The 20,170-nt window shown below is 43.6% G+C and overlaps 1 protein-coding gene across 1 annotated transcript in view; it reads right to left on the bottom strand.

Annotated features, from left to right (window-relative positions):
• pou6f2 (POU class 6 homeobox 2) overlaps positions 1–20,170 on the bottom strand; it is a gene marked incomplete at its 3' end in the record, with an annotated part of 136,558 nt that overhangs the window by 16,539 nt on the left and 99,849 nt on the right. The window contains exon 6 of the mRNA XM_083659955.1: positions 1,308–1,517. Coding sequence (XP_083516081.1) covers positions 1,308–1,517 — 210 coding nt within the window. The remainder of the gene's footprint in view (positions 1–1,307; positions 1,518–20,170) is intronic.

Raw genomic sequence — 20,170 nt, 5'->3', positions numbered from 1 at the left:
AGATACAGAGGAAGAGTGTGATTGAAGGAGGGATGGAGAGAGAGAGAGATACAGAGAGAGAGTGAAGAGGACAGAGGAAGAGTGTGATTGAAGGAGGGATGGAGAGAGAGAGATACAGAGAGAGAGTGAAGAGGACAGAGGAAGAGTGTGATTGAAGGAGGGATGGAGAGAGAGAGATACAGAGAGAGAGTGAAGAGGACAGAGGAAGAGTGTGATTGAAGGAGGGATGGAGAGAGAGAGATACAGAGAGAGAGTGAAGAGGACAGAGGAAGAGTGTGATTGAAGGAGGGATGGAGAGAGAGAGATACAGAGAGAGAGTGAAGAGGACAGAGGAAGAGTGTGTGAGTTTTAAGTGGGGTGATGATGTGTTGTTTTTTTCATCGGGCTCGGTGGGGGTTCAGCAGACTCCCCGAGATTGAGTCTGAAAGGGTTTCTGACAAGTGCCTTCCCAAACAAACACACACACACACACACACACACACACACACACACACACACACACACACACACACACACACACACACACACACACACAGGTACATGCATACACACACACAATGCGAAAAGTTGTAGCCTACCAAAAGCAGCTCTTTTACAAAGGAATTGGAGCAAATGAAAGTTATGAGTTTTGAGGGAAGAGAAAAATTTTGTCGTTTAACATAAGAGATCAAAATGTGGAAAAATAGATATTCCTTTAATGAGTAGTAGTAATTACTCTATTCTAGTCTGACTCTACTAAGCGTTGCCTATTCAACAGTTTTGTGGCAGGTTCATACTCACTATAGATTATTAAACTACATGTTTGAGGCAGTGGGTGTATCAGTTTCGGTATATAACATATGGCAGTGGTTCTCAACATGGGGTCTGGGGACCACCAGGGGTCCTTGAGGGGTTCCAGGGGGTCCCCAGAAAATTTATGAATTGTTAAACTTCAGCATTATTTAATATACAAGAAGTGAACACGATTAGAGATTGAATATTTTGATACAGTCATTGAATTCTGGACAAAATCATATCCAACAATTCTTAATTGTGGGTTCAAAAGACAAAATCTCATTAAATCAAATAGGGGTCTGTTACTCTAATGTGAACTAAATTAAGGGTCCTTGATATGAGAAAGGTTGAGAATCACAGCTATATAGCACATGATATCTGCCTTTGTGTGTGTGTGTGTGTGTGTGTGTGTCTGTGTGTGTGTCTGTGTGTGTATGCTCGTGCATGTGTGTGTGTGTGTGTGTGTGTGTGTGTGTGTGTGTGTCTGTGTGTGTGCGCTCGCGTGCGTGTTTGTACATCCGTGTATATGTTACCTGCTGTCCAGGCTTGATTGGTGACAGCGTGATTCCCTGGGTGTTGATGACAGGCAGGATCTGATTGCCGATCACCGTGGCGATGATCTGGCCTTGAGCGTTGGTCAGGAGCTGAGGTGTAATTGGCTGTACCTGCAGTGCTGGGTTGCCACCCCCTGATTGGCTGGAGGGCCCTGCAGAGTTGGGCATCAGTGGGATTGTTCCAATTATCTACAGAGGGGGTCGAGAGGAGCCCAAATCAGCCAGGCGGGTTTAAAAGAAGAGGGAGCAGAGGGGGTAAACGCTATCGGGCTTAATGACCTCTGCTGCTGTGATTCTCCACGCTTCAGACGGGCAGTAGAACTCATCAGAAACAAAGCATAAGCCGTCATTTGTTATGATGAGTATAACCAGGGGCCTCTGCTCTTCAGTTGTCCTGCGCGTGTGAGTTGGAGAGGGGGTGGGGTCAGAGCAGTGGTGGCTAGAGTACTGAAAATCTATACTCAAGTCAAAGACACACACATACATACAATTACTCCCATAAGAAATGACTAAGTAAGTAAGTAAAAGTGAAAATCACCATTTGAGAAACTTACTCAAGTAAAAGTAAAAAGTACCTGGTTATTCAATTATTCAAAGTACGGTGCAAGTTATACTTTCAATTTTAATATTTTCTAGCGGGCAAGAGCAAAATAATAATAATAAAAAACAGCACTTGCTGATAAAACTTTGTTTAATGAAGTAGATCAGGCTAATCAAACAAGGATAGCCTATATACCCCACCCACTCTCACTCCAGCTCTTCCTCTCTAGCCCTCTTTCTCCATGTCCCAGAGTGGACAAATTAAATGAATTGACATGTCAACGTCTTTGTCTTTTGTCCTGCTTGAAGCAAAGGTGTCAATGTATTAAAAAGTAGTACAGTTTAAACATATGAACATGAAAAGTACTCGCTCCTTTCATGTGTGTTAGGTAACACATTACTACCCACCCCTGGGTGAGAGAGAGAGAGAGAGAGAGAGAGAGAGAGAGAGAGAGAGAGAGAGAGAGAGAGAGAGAGAGAGAGACATGTAGAAGTGTCCACTGCTCGTCCGCCACTGAGGTGGTTTTACAGGCTGGAGCAGACTGCTGGGAACGCACTGCAAAGGTCAGCTCTCAACACCTGTGTGTGTGTGTGTGTGTGTGTGTGTGTGTGTGATGGTGCACAGTCACACCACTGACTGTATGATCCATCTCCAGGCCAAGACAGGGCCAGTGTGTGTGTGTGTGTGTGTGTGTGTGTGTGTGTGTGTGTGTGTGCGCACGCGCGCACAGCGCGCGAGGGACAAGTAGAGAGAGAAAAGTGGCAGAAAAAGACAGTGAGAGAGAGAAAGAGAGAGAGACCCTTTCTAATTCGACTCTCGGCCAGGGTCCCAGGGGTCCTTCACCCCTCCCCCCCCCCCGGCTCTCCTCTCCTCCGTGGCTGTAATCAGGCAGGGCAGATCAAAGTGTCACTGCAGTGCTTTAGCTCTCAGAGTGCTGCTTTAGGGGGGACTTAGCGCCTCTTCACCATGATGAAGGTTAATGTCATCTGGGGACTGGTGCTGGGGCAGCACGCACCCCCCTCCCCCTGGGTGGGGGACAGGGACGACTGCTGCCACCCACCCCCCCCCCCCCCCCCCCCCCACTGACAGTGCTCCTCCACCAGGGCTCATTACACCAGGGAACAGCTCCCGCAAACGAGACGCCCATCACTCTAAATTCTGTTATTTGAACTGGGTATGGCAACCAGGCAAAAAACTATTTTACCTAAAACTGCGCTGTGTCTCACGCCTTTGAATTAGGGCTGGGCAATATATCAATATCGTGATATTACACTAGATTTTCCAAAATCTTAGATTTTGGATATTGTAATATGGTGATATGGCATAAGTGTTGTCTTTTCCTGGTTTTAAAGGCTGCATTACAGTAAAACATTTTCATAATTTACCAGACTGTTCTAGCTGTTCTATTTGCCTTTACCCACTTAGTCATTATATCCACATTACTGATGATTATCAATCAAAAGTCTCATTGTGTCAATATTTTGTGAAAACAATATTGCGGTACTGTACATGTTCAACAATTTGATTTTGTCCATATCGCCCAGCCCTACCTTTGAATATGACTTCTTTAACATAGTGAGCTTTAACTTTGTATTTGTCTCCTCTGCTGTACATAGACTCAAAGACAACAAGATGTTATGTCCGACTTCCGCATATTTACATGGCATTAACCATATTTACATGCCATTAACTATGCTTTTCCTCTCCCTCTAGTCCACACAGACAGCATCTCCCCGCTGCCACCACTGCTAATCTGATTCTGCTCCCGGTCTGCCTGCCCCTCCCCTCCCCTCCCCTCCCCTCCCCTCCCCTCTCTCCCCTCCCCTCTCTCCCCTCCCCTCCCCTCCCCTCCCCTCTCTCCCCCGGTCCTTTGACATAATAGGGAGGGATCCATGAGAGAAAGGTGATCTGCCACGGCTCATTTGCTTACGTTGCTTCGCATTAGGGGAGAGATAATTTATCTCTCTCTCCGCGTCGCCTCTACAAATTCTCCGTAATGCTCTCCTGCCACTTAACATATTTTATTGGCCTGCCTGACGCTCGTGTCTCCCGGGTCCCGCTCATCCTGCGTTGCATGCCACTGTGGCGGGGAACTCGTTCCACTCAATTATTCATCGTCATCGGACTAAGTGGTTGTTCTATAAGCATAATAAAAGAGCAAGTAGCTGACAGCTCGGCTCTCATCCCTGGCCCACAATGCAATGCTTCTCCATCTTCAGCCAGATGTTTCATGGCGGTGTCACACGGACGCTCTCAGGCTAGAAGGGTGTCGTTTTTAGAGGAGTCAATTAACTCGTAGATGGATTAGGGCAGGGCAATATATCGATATTGTATCGTCGAATAGATTTTGGACATCGGGCGCCCGGGTAGTGCAGCGGTAGATTCCCACACGAGGGTCGCAGGTTCTAACCCCCGTGTTACCTCTGGCTTGGGCGTCCATACAGGCACAATTGGCCATGTCTGCGGGTGGGAAGCCTGATTATGGGTATGTGTCCTGGTCGCTGCACTCGTGCCTCCTCTGGTCGGTTGGGGCATGCCTGTTCGGGGGTAGGGGAACTGGGGGGAATAGCGTGATCCTCCCATGCGCTATAGCTACATCCTGCGGGTGAAGCGCCTCACTGTCTTGATCAAACTTGATTTAAAAAAGAAGAAGAAAGGAAAAGAACAGAAAAAGATTTTGGATAATAATATTGTGAAGTGTTTTTCCTGGTTTTAAACGCTGCATTACAGTAAAGTGATGTCATTTCCTGAACTTACCAGACTGTTCTATTATTTACCTTTACCCACTTAGTCATATCTACATTAGCCTACTGATGATTATTTATAAAAAAAATCTCATAGTGTAAATATTTTGTGAAAGTACCGATAGCCATCTCTACAATAATATCGATATCGAGGTATTTGGTCAAAAATATTGTGATATTTAATTTTGTCCATAATTCCCAGCCCTAAGATGGGTGAGGATGCTCTGCTTTAAAATAGCCAATTGGAAGTATTGAAGATACATGTAGTAATATTAAGGGTTACAGAGAAGCATTCAGAAACTTCTCTCATTCACTGTAACAGGAATCCTCTCTGTTATCTTTCTGTCTCTCTGCCATTTTTCAGTTTCCTGTGTTTGTTTTCCACTCTAGGTGGTATGGCATGTCCGGAGCGCCGTCCTCCCTCTCTCAGCCCAGCAGAACTCATTAAGATTATGCTGCTCTTGTTTCCACAGAAATGTCATCTCATCTCTGCAGCCAGGCCAATCTGTGACTTTAGCCATGGTCAGCAGGCAATATCTGTGCCCATTTTCTCTCCTCTGCCGTCCGTGCGCTGAACTGAGACCTGAGTGGGAAAATGTTTGGAAGTTTTACAAGTCCATAAAACTAAGCATAAAGGTCTGAGGACATCACAGCCTGAATCCAGAGGATCATAACAGTATACTGAACTCAAGAAGACATGTCTTGGGTATCCATTTCAATAATACAGTACCTGCTGCATCGCCTCGCATGCCCTGCAGCTCGCCTGCTGCGCGACCTCACATACGCAGCTCTATCGCCTGCTCTATTGGCATGTGCAGCGCACACTTGCTGAACTTCGCATCACTGACATCACTCACTGATGACATCACAATTGCGCAAGTGACCATCACTGATCACATCATTGAGTGCTCGAGTGACATCACTCAGCGCACAATTGCGCAACTTCGCATCACTGATGACGTCAGTGAGTGATCAGTAGTGAGAGAAAAGAGTTTCCACATTGACTGATGATGTCATAGACACTGATGATGTCATAGACACTGTGACATCATCAGTGACATCACATTGCTCGAGTGACCATCACTGATGACAACATCAAGTGCTTGAGTGACATCACTGATGATGTCATAGACATTGTGACCTCATCAGTGACATCATTACTGGCCAAAATCATCACAAATCTCACAATGTGGGACGAAAATCACAGACAGACAGAGCCCACTTACTCAATTTTATATGATGAATGATGATGATGATTACAGGAGTATGGGAAGACACAGGTGATCTCATCAACCTGATCTTGTGTCAGGTGTCAGAGGGCACACTATCTCATGCCTTCTGGTTCTGCCCTTCATTAACGGGATTCTGGGCCCTACAGCCGGAGGCAGAACTCGCCATCTTTGGCTCGTCCTCTCTGAACTTCCCTACAGCTGCGCAATAATCTCTGACACTAGGGACAACTGTCGCCAAAAGACTCATTCTGAAGGAATGGAAGTCCTCCTCCTCACCTTCTTTTCAGGTGTGGCTGATGGACATGATCTCTGTTGTACAGATGGAGAGACTCAGTCCCCTGAGAACCAACTCGCTTAAAAGGTTCTCAGCTGTCTGGGACCCATTTTTAGCCTACTTTGATGAGGTAAAGGTAATGACTAGTGACTGAGGTTGGGGGTAACGGATGGTTCGCTCGGCGGGTATCTCGGACCCCTTGTGTGGGTTCCCATACACATGACCTCTTACAAATACATAAGAGATGTCATAAATCCCACATGATGTTGCGCCCATGGTGCATCGTTTCCACAATAGAAAAATGAGCGTGCCCGCTACACAGTGACATCATCAGTGATTTGTGACAAAATTGTGACATCATCAATGATGTCATAAATCCCACAAAATGTTGCGCCCATGGCGCATCGTCTCCATGGTCTATATCCTCGAAATCGAGCACGCGAGATTGCTAGTATTTTGCAGAAACAAGCTTCAAAATACCCTTTACAATTTAAACATACAGGATCTAATCCTGACATCAAGGATCATTGTCAAGGTGTAATTTTGAAATAGTGAGTACCTTTCTATTGTGTGCGATTCCATACTTTCAACTAATATGATATAATAATTGGATACTGTCTAATAAACCATATCTGGGTATTTTCCACCTATAGTGCTAAAGGCTTCCACCTGCACACAGCAGTGCATTTGTGTCACGTTGAGCTTGGCAGGCTTTACGGGCTAATCTGCTTCAGGTTAATTTACCTGTTGCTCTCTGTATTAGCACCAGCATTCTCTGCCCCAGGGCTCTAGCCCTTAGCAGAGGCTGGGACCGGGAGTGAAGGGGATGGATGGCCCAATCGCACACGTTCAAGGGGGGTTTCCATACCACAAAGACGAGGCACCACGGTTACGTAACAGTCAAAGTGGGAGTTCTCACACACAAACCATTTCAGGGATGTCTACACCTTCCAGTACATAAGTTGTTTCCATTGAAGTGTATCGCAAATCTGAACTGAATTTTCAGAAAATCAGCAAAAGAAAATGTGAAATTATACGCGTTTCCATCCACTAATAATTATGCGGACAATTAGTCAGTTGTGCTGTTTGCCTGTTCCATATTTATATAATGTAAAATTTTACATTAAATGTGTTGAAATTAGATATTTTTGTAGGTACCACATTTCTCAATATCATCTTTCTTTCAAGCTACGACTCAACATGATGTTGATGTTAACTGCATTTTAGCTGGTTGAAAAGAGGATAGTCAGACCAAATCTTTTCAACTAGAAATCAACGCTGAATCTCGATTGGTGCTCACTGGGTATTATTGACATTGCAAACATGATGGGAGATTATCCATCTCACGGCTAGTAGGCAAAAAATACAATGAAACAGTTTTGGCTAGAAGTGGGCTTCAAATAGCCGGTCGAATAGAGTGTGACATCTCTTGCTCCAGGTTGTTGCTCCAAGTGAAATCTTTTATGGTCACTCACGATTCAGTAGGTCATGGGTTGGCTTGGTTCCAGCCTTAAAACTCGTTCTAAGGATTTTTCAAATGGTAATAACGTCTTGAACCGACAACGATTGGATCTGTTAAAATGTTTTCTGGGCAGGTTTTTCATGCGCAAATTGAAAATTTGCATAAAAACAGGTGGATGGAAACCCACCTAAAGGCCCCTCTATCTTCCCACTGGCCTTAGGCGCTAAACTGGCGTTAAATGCAAAACAACGCGCTTTGCGCCTGACTCGGGAAGATAGCATCATGTTTTTAGGCCCCGAAATGCGCTTTATGCCGAAGAGGCATGGCGCAGTGCCAGAATAGGCCAGAATGGGCGTTTCGGCCTTAAATACTGGCCTAACGCTATCTTCCCCCCTGTCGTTAATTTAGCGCTTAGCGCTTTTCAAAACCAGGCCTTATTCAGTGCGCCGCGGATATTACTGTGCGTAATTACAGTACGCGCAGCTCTCCTCTGCCGATCTCACACTCTCTCCCTCTCTCTCTCTCTCTCACTCCCTCTCTCTCGCGCGTCAGACAGGCACAATGACCGATGAAAAAAAAGTTGTTATACCGTAGTTTTGAGCCCCTGTCATTCAGAGGCTGTTGCATCATCCTACCTGTGCAGTGGGGGAGAAGAAAAGGTAGCGAGAGAAAACGATATCATTCTGCCCAAACTTTCACCAATCTAATCTCATCATGACATCCAGGGATAGGCTATATTTTTCTAGCCGATGCGTTTAGAACATTCTTTTCACTTTGATCTGGGGCGGCTTTAGCTCAGGAGGTAGAGCGGGTCGGCCAATGACGCAAGGGTTGGCGGTTTGATCCCCGCTCCCTCCCAGCTGCTGTCGTTGTGTCCTTGGGCAAGACACTTAACCCTCCTTGCTGGTGTGTAGGCACCCTGCGTGGCAGCCTGCCGCCATCGGTGTATGAATGGGTGAATGTAGACTACCTACTGATTGTAAAGCGCTTTGGATAAAAGCGCTATATAAATGCAGGCCATTTACCATTTATGATCTTGCTATAGTGTAGCGTATTTACATGCTTGCTGTATTTAAACTGCAGTGAGATTGATTTGAGAAGCATAATAATATGGAATAATAGCCTATAGCCTATATGGAGACAGACAGACGGGATGAAGGGAGGGGGGGGGGGGGAGCAGGGGGGGGGGGGGAGCAGAGCGCTTGGCTTTGTCTGGTTTTACCGGATTTCTCCTGGAATTGGAGCCTAAAAGGCAAGCTTGTGACTCTTTACTGCACTTCACCAATGAGCTGATGGTGCATAATTTTACGCTTAAAAGGCGTGGTTATAATGGTTGAGGCCGCGTGCATATTATTATGCTTCTCAAACCAATCTAACTGCAGTTTAAATACTGCAAGCATGTAAATACGCTACACTATAGCAAGCTCAAAGTGAAAAGAATGTTCTAAAGGCATCAGCTAGAAAAATATAGCCTATCTCTATATGATGAGATTAATTAGATTGGTGAAAGTTTGTCCAGAAAGATATCGTTTTCTCTCCCCTGCTGCAGGTAGGATGATGCACATAAATATACCCTACATTATGTAAAGTCATTGCAGAAATGTGTTTTTATTGTAAAACTAGAATGTGAAGTAGGGCCAATTTATTTGGACGGACATCACAGTAGGACATGACAGTAGAAGCGCGTTACGCTGTCACTTATCTAAATCACGTTAAATCGACGAGGGATATATATAGGCCCAGGATGACATATATGTTTCACATAGGGTGGTGCTTTCATTTCGATGTTTTATTTGGTCCAATATTGAAATGTTCTACAATTGCAGGTTGTGTTACCATTACACATTATTTAGATCTACCTTTATATCTATTTCGGCTCATTTGGTTGCTATTTAGTAGCGAAATGGAGTAGCACAATGCATGCTGGGACATTTCACAGGCAGTGCACTTACAACTTATTTTTCCTATGGGACGTGTGTTGTGTCTGTCTGAGCGAGGGAGTCAGAGAGAGACAGAGAAGGGTGACAGAGGAGAGGCAGAAGAGCGCTCCTCGCAACTGGCGCACTGAATAGGCCTGGTTTCAGAGAGAGACAGAGAAGGGTGACAGGGGAGAGGCAGAGGAGCGCCCCGCTCAACTGGCGCACTGAATAGGCCTGGTTTTCAAAAGCGCAAAGCACTAAATTTACGCCAGGTGGGAAGATATCATTAGGCCGGCATTTAAGGCCGAAACGCCCATTCAGGGAGTGCGCCACGCCCATTCAGCGTAAAGCGCATTTACCAGCCTAAAGCCATGTTGATATCTTCTCGAGACAGGCGCAAGGCACGTTTTTTAGCGCCGAAGGCCCGTTTTAGCGCTGAAGGCCTGTGGGAGAATAGGGGCCATAGCAGGGCCGCTGCACCCTATACGCAGAGTACGCAGACTGCGTAGGGCATCATGTGACTGAGGGCACCAAAAAAAAAAAAAAAAAAATTGGTGCCCTCAGTCAGGCCACTCACTGAACAGCAGGCCAGGCGCCGCCTACTGGTTTACTAGTGGTTTTATTACTTTATTCAGGGTTAAAGGGTGCATCTCATTGGAGTCGGCCCAAATTGGGCTTCAAACGGCCCAAATTGGGCTTCAAACGGCCCAAATCTGGCTTCAACTGGCCCAAATCTGGCTTCAAACGAACAGCCCAAATCTGGCTTCAAATGGCCCAAATTGGGCTTCAAACGGCCCAAATTGGGCTTCAAACAGCCCAAATTTTTCGCCGCCGCCCTTCGGACGCCGGCACGCACATCACCCCATATCGGCCTGGCCTGCTTGGTATCTAATGCCCGGCCTGAATTATGATCCCAGTCCGCCCCTGTTGCATGTACAGTTTAACAATTGCTTGTTTGCTGACATGTACAGTAATTCTAACAATTGTTTGTTTGTCACATGTAATGTAATGTGAGATACACTAGTATCGTTGATAATTAATGATTTTGCAGTCTTTCGTTTGACAGTTATTGAAAGTTTTGCGGGGGGGGGGGGGGGGGGGGGGCATTAGCCTGTGGTGTTGTGCACCACAAAACAATTACGCTTAAGGCACCCAAATGGCCAGCAGCGGCCCTGGGCCATAGTCTACATGAAACAACCTTAATGTTCCTGTTTCCCATCTGAGAATAAAGCTGGGGGGGAAGTAACATTTGTACTGCATAGAAGTTGTTCACAAAAATACTGCAGATTCATAAAAAATTAAGAAAGAAAGAAATAATCTGTAGCGAGACGTGACTTCTGGCTTTTCTCCACAGCCTTAATCACTGTTGTAGAGGCAGTGAGGATAAAAGAGTGACTCTCCTGGGACCAATATAATTAAGCTTTATATGCTTTATAAGCTATATATATATATTTATATGTTGTGAACATAAAAGTCTGTCAAACCTGCCACTTTTCAAGGTCTCCAGAGCTGCCTTTCAAGCAAGGGTCTCTTTCAAGAGAGTGACAGAGGAAATTAGGAGGTCAAAGACTTCAACGTGTTTTAAATTCACGGAAAGGTGTATCACATTTAGTGTGAATTTTGCTACATAATCACCTGAATTCACAATATATAACACTCTCCAGAATCTATTAAGATTAATACACCGTGTTTCAAGTGAGGTACAAACCATAGTTTGATAGATGCTGTTTTTTTGTCTCCCGTTTTGAGGAGTTTATCCCCACTGATGACTTTTTGTTTCATGCCGTGAGCCTCTGAGTAGGGCAAGAATCTGGAGATATGATATACGTATCACGATACAGGGGTTATGGTTCAATATATTGTGATACTGTAAGCAAGGAGATACTGTACATCAGTGTTTCCCCTACCATTCTACAGGCCTGGCGGCCCTGCCAGGCCATCGGCGCCACCGCCAGGCCAGATTTTTTTTTTTTTTTTTTTTATGCTTCCCCCAAAATTTCAATAAACCTTTATGGCATATTATTACAATACAACAATACTGTTGTTGACAGTAATAGAAGATGCCAAATCATTCAAAACAATAAGCATTTTGCTTTTAGGAGCATTGTGCCAACGTGCGGCGCTGTTCCAAAACGTGTCAACGTGTGTTGTTGCCTGGGAAACGCACATCCCATAATACAACTGTTCGCATCGCATCCCATAATAGTATGATGATACTTGGGATGCCATTGCGAACATAGATGCAAACAGGTTAGCTAAAAGTTTAGCGTCGCCAGCAGAGGGCCCCCACCGTTGCGGTCGGGGTATGTTTCGAAATCCCTCCAGGCCTGAAAAATGTTCTAGGGGAAACACTGCTGTACATTATGATTTGTTTTAAATCAAATTTGAGCAAAACAGTCATAGTATAAAGAAGGACACACCACCATATTAATAAAATAGGTAAAAAGTAAAAAGGGTAAAAAAAGAGTAAAATAGCTGAAGATGCAACACTGCTATCTGGCGGTTGGAAGTTTAAAAACAACACAAAATGAACCACTGCCACAAATCTTTACGTGTAAACTATTAATTAACAAGACTAGGCGAGACTAGTTAAGCTGGACCTGGACTGCTGTGGCTGCTCAACACTTGCGCGTGTGTGTTTCAACAATGGGGTGTCAGTCAGTCAGCCAGTCAGTCAGTCAGTCAGTCAGTCAGCCAATCAGTCAGCCAGCGAGTCAGTCAGTCAGTCAGCCAGCCAGCCAGCCAGTCAGTCAGTCAGCCAGCCAGCCAGTCAGTCAGTCAGTCAGTCAGTAAGCCCTTGAGATGCGTCTTGGCCGGCTCATTCCAGGTCAGAAAAAAATCGTTTTTTGTTTTGTTTTTGAGAATCAATACAAGATCACAAAACATAATATCGCGATACTCGAGTGTATCGATATTTTCTTACACCCGTAGCTCTGAGGGTGTGTTTGTTGGTGCTGCAGCCAAGTTTGAGGTCAATCAATTAATAAATTGTATATTTATATAGTGCTGCCAAGTCACAACAAGATCAAGGTGCTTTACAAATAGAGCAGGTAGAAGACCAGGGTCTTTATTTTAGAACCAACAATTGAAACACTTCTCACATGCACTGGCGATTTTACTGCAGGTCATGTGGCAATTGAAACAATTTCCCAACAAGAGCATGCACTTAGTTGGCGACGAGGTATACTGTATTAGCCTGTATAATCTGTATACTGTATAGGGCTGTCACTTTTTATTCGAAATTCGAATTCAACTTCGAATGTGGGGGAGGAGGGCATGTTCGAATGTATAATTGACCTGTTCGATTTTTTTTTTTTTTTTTTTTTTATTATTATTATTATTTTTTTTTTATTAACCAAAATTAACCAACTGCTGCTTGCTGGTAATGTTAATCCCATGTCAGAAAAAGTCTCCAGATTTGTCGCGTTAGTCTCTTCTGAGAAAGATTGTCTCCAGGGTCTGAAAAGTTGTCTCGAGTTGGATGCAGCCAAGTTTGTGAGGCAGTGTTGTGACTGTGAGCGTCCAAGCTAACATGTCGGGCCGATGCCCGGTGGCCTGGCCTGCAAAAAAAAATAAAAAATAAATAAATTAACCAATTCGAATTCGAACGATTTGCGGGCAATTAAAGTTTGTTCGAACTTTATTTTGGGAAAAAGTGACAGCCCTAATACTGTATTAGCCTGTATACTCTGTATACTGTATTAGCCTGTATAATCTGTATACTGTAGTATTAGCCTGTATAATCTGTATACTGTATTACCCTGTATAATCTGTATACTGTATTAGCCTATAATCTGTATACTGTATTAGCCTATAATCTGTATACTGTATTAGCCTGTATAATCTGTATACTGCATTAGCCTGTATAATCTGTATACTGTATTAGCCTGTATAATCTGTATTAGCCTGTATAATCTGTATACTGTATTAGCCTGTATAATCTGTACACTGTAGCATTAGCCTGTATAATCTGTATACTTTAGCCTGTATAATCTGTATACTGTATTAGCCTGTATATCTGTATATCTGTATACTGTATTAGCCTGTATAATCTGTATACTGTAGCATTAGCCTGTATAATCTGTATACTGTATTAGCCTGTATAATCTGTATACTGGCTCCCGGTCAAGTTCCGCATCCTGTACAAACTCCTCCTTCTCACTTACAAATCCCTTCACGCACTTGCCCCCCAATACCTGTCCGACCTCCTTCACCAACACACTCCATCCCGGAACCTGCGGTCTTCAGACGCGGGTCTGCTATCCATCCTCCGTACCAGACTCAAAACCTTTGGGGACAGAGCCTTCAGCGTGGCTGCCCCCACCCTCTGGAACGCTCTCCCTGCCGAAATCTGTAATGCCCCGACCCTGAACAGTTTCAAAACACACCTCAAAACACCTCTTTTCCATGGCCTTTCCACATTAGTTAGTTCAGTTTAGTTCAACCATCCCTGTTGTTTGTTTTGTTTGTTTGTTTTTCCTCCCCCTCTCTCCCCTATCTGTATCCCACTCTTGTGAAGCGACCTTGGGTTTTATGAAAGGCGCTATATAAATTAAAGTTATTATTATTATTATTATTATTATTACTGTATTAGCCTGTATAATCTGTATACTGTATTAGCCTGTATAATCGGTATACTGTATTAGCCTGTATAATCTGTATACTGTATAAACCTGTATAATCTATATACTGTATTAGCCTGTATAATCTGTATACTGCATTAGCCTGTATAATCTGTAAACTGTAGCATTAGCCTGTATAATCTGTATACTGTATTAGCCTGTATAATCTGTACACTGTATTAGCCTGTATAATCTGTACACTGTATTAGCCTGTATAATCTGTATACTGTATTAGCCTGTATAATCTGTATACTGTATGGGCTCTATCGTTGCATCGGCGTAGAAACTGCGTTTATGGCCTGGCGCAGCCCAGATTAGTGGGTGTGGACCAGCGCACTCGATATCTTGGTGCCGGCGCTACACGCGGCCTCAACCAGTATAACCACGCCTTTTAAGCATAAAATTATGCACCATCTGTTCATTGGAGAAGTGCAGTAAAGAGTCACACGCTTGCCTTTTAAGCTCCAATTCCAGGAGAAATCCAGTAAAACCAGACAAAGCCAAGCGCTCTGCTCCCCCCCCCTCCCTTCATCCCGTCTGTCTGTCTCCATATATAGGCTATTATTCCATATTATTATGCTTCTCAAACCAATCTAACTGCAGTTTAAATACTGCAAGCATGTAAATACGCTACACTATAGCAAGATCAAAGTGAAAAGAATGTTCTAAACGCATCAGCTAGAAAAATATAGCCTATCCCTATGTCATGATGAGATTAATTAGATTGGTGAAAGTTTGTCCAGAAAGATATCGTTTTCTCTCCCCTGCTGCAGGTAGGATGATGCACATAAATATAGCCTACATTATGTAAAGTCATTGCAGAAATGTGTTTTTATTGTAAAACTAAATGTGAAGTAGGGCCAAGTTATTGGAGCAGACATCACAGTATAGCACATGACAGTAGAAGCGCCTTACGCTGTCACTTATCTAAATCACGTTAAATCTACAAGGGATATATATAGCCCCAATATGACATATTGACATGACATTGACATATATATGACATGACAACATGACAGTATATGTTTCACATAGGGTGGTGTTTTCATTTCGATGTTTTATTTGGTCCAATATTGAAATGTTCTACAATTGCAGGTTGTGTTACCATTACACATTATTTAGATCTACCTTTGTATCTATTTCGCCTCATTTGGTTGCTATTTAGTAGCGAAATGGAGTAGCCCATTGCATGGTGGGAGATTTCACAAGCCAGGCAGTGAACCCAGGGGGTTCCTCCGTACATAACCCCCCACTAAAAACATGCAGAAGATCGTCATCCGACCAGTGACGACAACATCTGAAGTTGGTCCAATGATGGTCCAATGAAGGTCCCCGGGCGCTGGAAAGAAATAGCGACCACTGCTCCTGGCCTGCCCCCTGGAGGAAAGGACAAGCCTGGATGGGTCAAATGCAGAGGACATATTTCACCGGCCACCGTCAGCATGAGTGTGTGTAGTGGCCGCATGCATGTGTTGTAGTGTGTTCGTGTGACAATAAAGACGGGCTGCCGTCTGAAATCGTGAACTTACAACTTCTTTTTCCTATGGGACGTGTGTTGTGTCTGTCTGAGCGAGCGAGTCAGAGAGAGAGAGAGAGTCGTATTGTGCCTGTCAGACTGATATGAGCAAGAGAGAGGGAGTGACACAGAGAAGGGTGACAGAGGAGAGCTCCGCGCAACCAGCGCACTGAATAGGCCTGCTTTTCAAAAGCGCAAAGCGCTAAATTAACGCCAGGTCGGAAGATATCATTAGGCCGATATTTAAAGGAGGACTTACCCCCTAGATATGTATTAGAACAGTGATTTGAAAATACCTATGGAAAAAACCAAGAAATGACATATGCTCTTGTCTATACTGGACTCTTTGGCTGTGTTCGAGTCGAGATTCTTTTTCGGAAATCGACGCCATTACAGTTTGCCTACTGCCTCAAAAATAATTTATTTGAGAGGGGCAATATCTCTATAAATATCAACAACTAACCAACGCTGTTGGTCTGTATGGAAACAGAAAATCTGAAAATGGTTTTAAGTTATATCAATTTGGTAATTCAGTGGCGAACTAGAAATTTAATTATTTTTCTGCATGTATCTCTATGGAAACTACTCAAACTACGTTACGGGAGCAAAGTGACATGGGCTCGTTAACAGCAGCACACCCACAATAGGACAAACCTCTCGCTCTGGGGTAACACAATGCGAGATTTCTCCACGTAATTCCCTCGTCTAACTAGAGATAAACCGCGCAATGAAATCCGTTTTTAATTTGCGTTTTGGGGCTTTTCGTGATTTACAGCATGACAGCAGCATTTTTCCTCTCAGGGTGCAGGAGAGGCAGCGCAGAGCTCTTCTCCTCTTCAAAGCCCCCGCCTCTCACTGCCCGCGCGTCCCCGCTGCCTGAGCACACAGCAGCTCGTGCTCGCACACAGAGTCAACCCCCCCCCCCCCCCCCCCCCCAGTCCCCAGTCGCTCTACTCTGCTGACATTTCCTCTCCCGTTTGACTGGCCGAGAGACAGTGCTTCCAAGTCGGACTGATAGCCGCGGAAATGTCAGACTGTGCTCTCTCTGCTCTGGCCGAGTCCGAGAGAGCCCAGCTCTGCTGCGCGCGCCCGCGGAGCTTGGAGCTAGTGCATGAGGTTTACAGTACGACTCTCTCCCGCTCGCTCCCGCCTGCCTGCCTGGGCTGGAGACAGTGCTTGCAACTCGGACTGATAATATAAACATCATCATTCGAGCTTATCCAGGTAAGATATCAATAAAGTAATGACACATTCAGCGGGAAACTAACTATAATTAAGACATGTGCCAACTTTGACGACGTTTGGTTCAGTATTTTAAGAGCAAACTTCAATAAGAATAGGCTTGGAGTTCTGAGGAGCTGAAAGGGTACAGGGGGGGTAGGGGAGTAATTATCTTGAAATCCCATAGTCTTTGGGAACACCGTGACGTAACGACGTGTCAAATATCCCATTCATTTGAGAAAAAAAAAAAAAAGCAGTCTTTGACCCTTAGAGGGCGCTTATGCCAGATATGCTGCTGAAAAATGATACAAATGGTAAAATGGCAACAGTTTGGTGTCAAATGTGGAAATTCTGACCAGAATTCTTCACACATCACCCCCAAAGTCATATATATTGGTTAAAAGCTGAAAAAAAGTGTTTTGGAGGTAAGTTCTCCTTTAAGGCCGAAACACCCATTCTCGCCCATTCAGGGAGTGCGCCACGCCCATTCCGCCTAAAGCGCATTTGGCAGCCTAAAGCCCTGTTGATATCTTCCCGAGGCAGGCGCAAGGCACGTTTTTTTGCGTTTAAGGCCCGTTTTTGCGCCGAAGGCCTGTGGGATAATAGGGGCCTACTGTATTAGCCTGTATAATCTGTATACTGCATTAGCCTGTATAATCTGTATACTGTATTAGCCTGTATAATCTGTACACTGTAGCATTAGCCTGTATAATCTGTATACTGTATTAGCCTGTATAATCTGTACACTGTAGCATTAGCCTGTGTAATCTGTATACTGTATTAGCCAGTATAATCTGTATACTGTATTAGCCTGTATAATCTGCATATTATATTAGCCTGTATAATCTGTATACTGTATTAGCCTGTATAATCTGTATACTGTATTAGCCTGTATAATCTGTATACTGTATTAGCATGTATAATCTGTATACTGTATTAGTTTGTATAATCTATATACTGTATTAGCCTGTATAATCTGTATACTGTATTAGACTGTATAATCTGTATACTGTATTAGCCTGTATAATCTGTACACTGTATTAGCCTGTATAATCTGTATACTGTATAATCTGTATACTGCATTAGCCTGTATAATCTGTATACTGTATTAGCCTGTATGATCTGTATACTGTATTAGCCTGTATAATCTGTATACTGTATTAGCCTCTATAATCTGTATACTGTATTAGCCTGTATAATCTGTATACTGTATTAGCCTGTATAATCTGTACACTGTATTAGCCTGTATAATCTGTATACTGTATTAGCCTGTATAATCTGTATACTGTATTAGCCTGTATAATCTGTACACTGTGGCATTAGCCTGTATAATCTGTATACTGTATTAGCCTGTATAATCTGTATACTGTATTAGCCTGTATAATCTGTACACTGTGGCATTAGCCTGTATAATCTGTATAAACCTGTATAATCTGTATACTGTATTAGCCTGTATAATCTGTACACTGTGGCATTAGCCTGTATAATCTGTATACTGTATTAGCCTGTATAATCTGTACACTGTAGCATTAGCCTGTATAATGTGTATACTGTATTACCCTGTATAATCTGTATACTGTATTAGCCTGTATAATCTGTATACTGTAATAGCCTGTATAATGTGTATACTGTATTAGCCTGTATAATCTGTATACTGTATTAGCCTGTATAATCTGTATACTGTATTAGCCTGTATAATGTGTATACTGTATTAGCCTGTATAATCTGTATAGTGTATTAGCCTGTCTAATATATATACTGTATTAGCCTGTATAATCTGGATACTGTATTAGCCTGTATAATCTGTATACTGTATTAGCCTGTATAATCTGTACACTGTAGTATTACCCTGTATAATCTTTATATTGTATTAGCCTGTATAATCTTTATATTGTATTAGCCTGTATAATCTGTATACTGTAGTATTAGCCTGTATAATCTGTATACTGTATTAGCCTGTATAATCTGTATACTGTAGTATTTGCCTGTATAATCTGTATACTGTATTAGCCTGTATAATCTGTATACTGTAGTATTAGCCTGTATAATCTGTATACTGTAGTATTAGCCTGTATAATCTGTATACTGTATTAGCTTGTATAATCTGGGCAATGTTGGAGGAGGGAGGTGGTGCATGTTACAGAGCCTTCTGAATAACACTGTGGAATAATGAGGTGGGGAGCAAAGGCTGTAGCCCAGGGCTCTGACCGTCTCACTGACCTCATTATGTCAGGGAGTGTCAGCCGCCAACACACTACAAAAGCACAGAGCGTCCCATCAAGTCCATATCCACAGTGATCTGTCCCCAGCACTCCAGGTCCATAACCATAGTGATCTGTCCCCAGCACTCCAGGTCCATAACCATAGTGATCTGTCCCCAGTGCTCCAGGTCCATAACCATAGTGATCTGTCCCCAGTGCTCCAGGTCCATAACCATAGTGATCTGTCCCCAGTGCTCCAGGTCCATAACCATAGTGATATGTCCCCAGTGCTCCAGGCACCTTGTGGGCCAGGGAAGTCCGTACTGTCTCATTAGCTACGTTTAGCATCAAGGGCTTGCACGCACACAACACTGTACTGTAAACAATGTGGGACACTTTCACTGGTGTGCTGGCACTGGTGCGGAACGTAACTGCGGTAGTCTAAATAATATGTAGTGATATATTTGAAAACACTTTTTTTAGAATATGTATTTGTACACACTCAAACGGAGGTCAGTGATATAGTAGCCTATAAAACGTCACCAACAGAAAATGGAGCTATTGGTTGCATTGTATTTTAAGTGTAAGTGTTAAAAGATGAAACGGGGTTAAGGTAAATAACATGGAGTGGCATGAAAGGGCACATTGTCCATACCCTTTTCCTTTAATGTGTGCTGTGTGCACCTGCGATAAGATGATTCATTAGATAGGGCCCCACTCTGACAAGCGTCATCGTTCAAGCCTCTGGCTACTGATGGAACAATCCTGCAGCCAGCCTGTAAATATGACAAGGTCAGCGTTTTACTGCGACAGCCGCATGCGGATAAGAGGAAGAAGGGCTTTGTTTATTCCCAAAAAGCTTAACATATGGCGGGATGGCTACCATGCTGCAGGCAAACAGCCAGAAGCCCATGAGAAAAGATCGGAAATACTATACAAATACTTCATGATACTTGGAGGCGCACACTCACAGCATGATAGAGTATGCTGCTCTAAGGGCCAACAGATTGTGCGGACCCGTTACCAAGGAAACTGTTTTCTCTCTGTGGTATTTAATTATGTGTATATATGATTTATTGTGCACAATGTTTTACAGCATGCTAGCAGCAC

The sequence above is a fragment of the Poromitra crassiceps genome, assembly GCF_964638095.1.
Source record: "Poromitra crassiceps genome assembly, chromosome: 2".
Classification (NCBI taxonomy): Eukaryota; Metazoa; Chordata; class Actinopteri; order Beryciformes; family Melamphaidae; genus Poromitra; species Poromitra crassiceps.
This window is presented reverse-complemented; position numbering and strand designations above follow the sequence as displayed.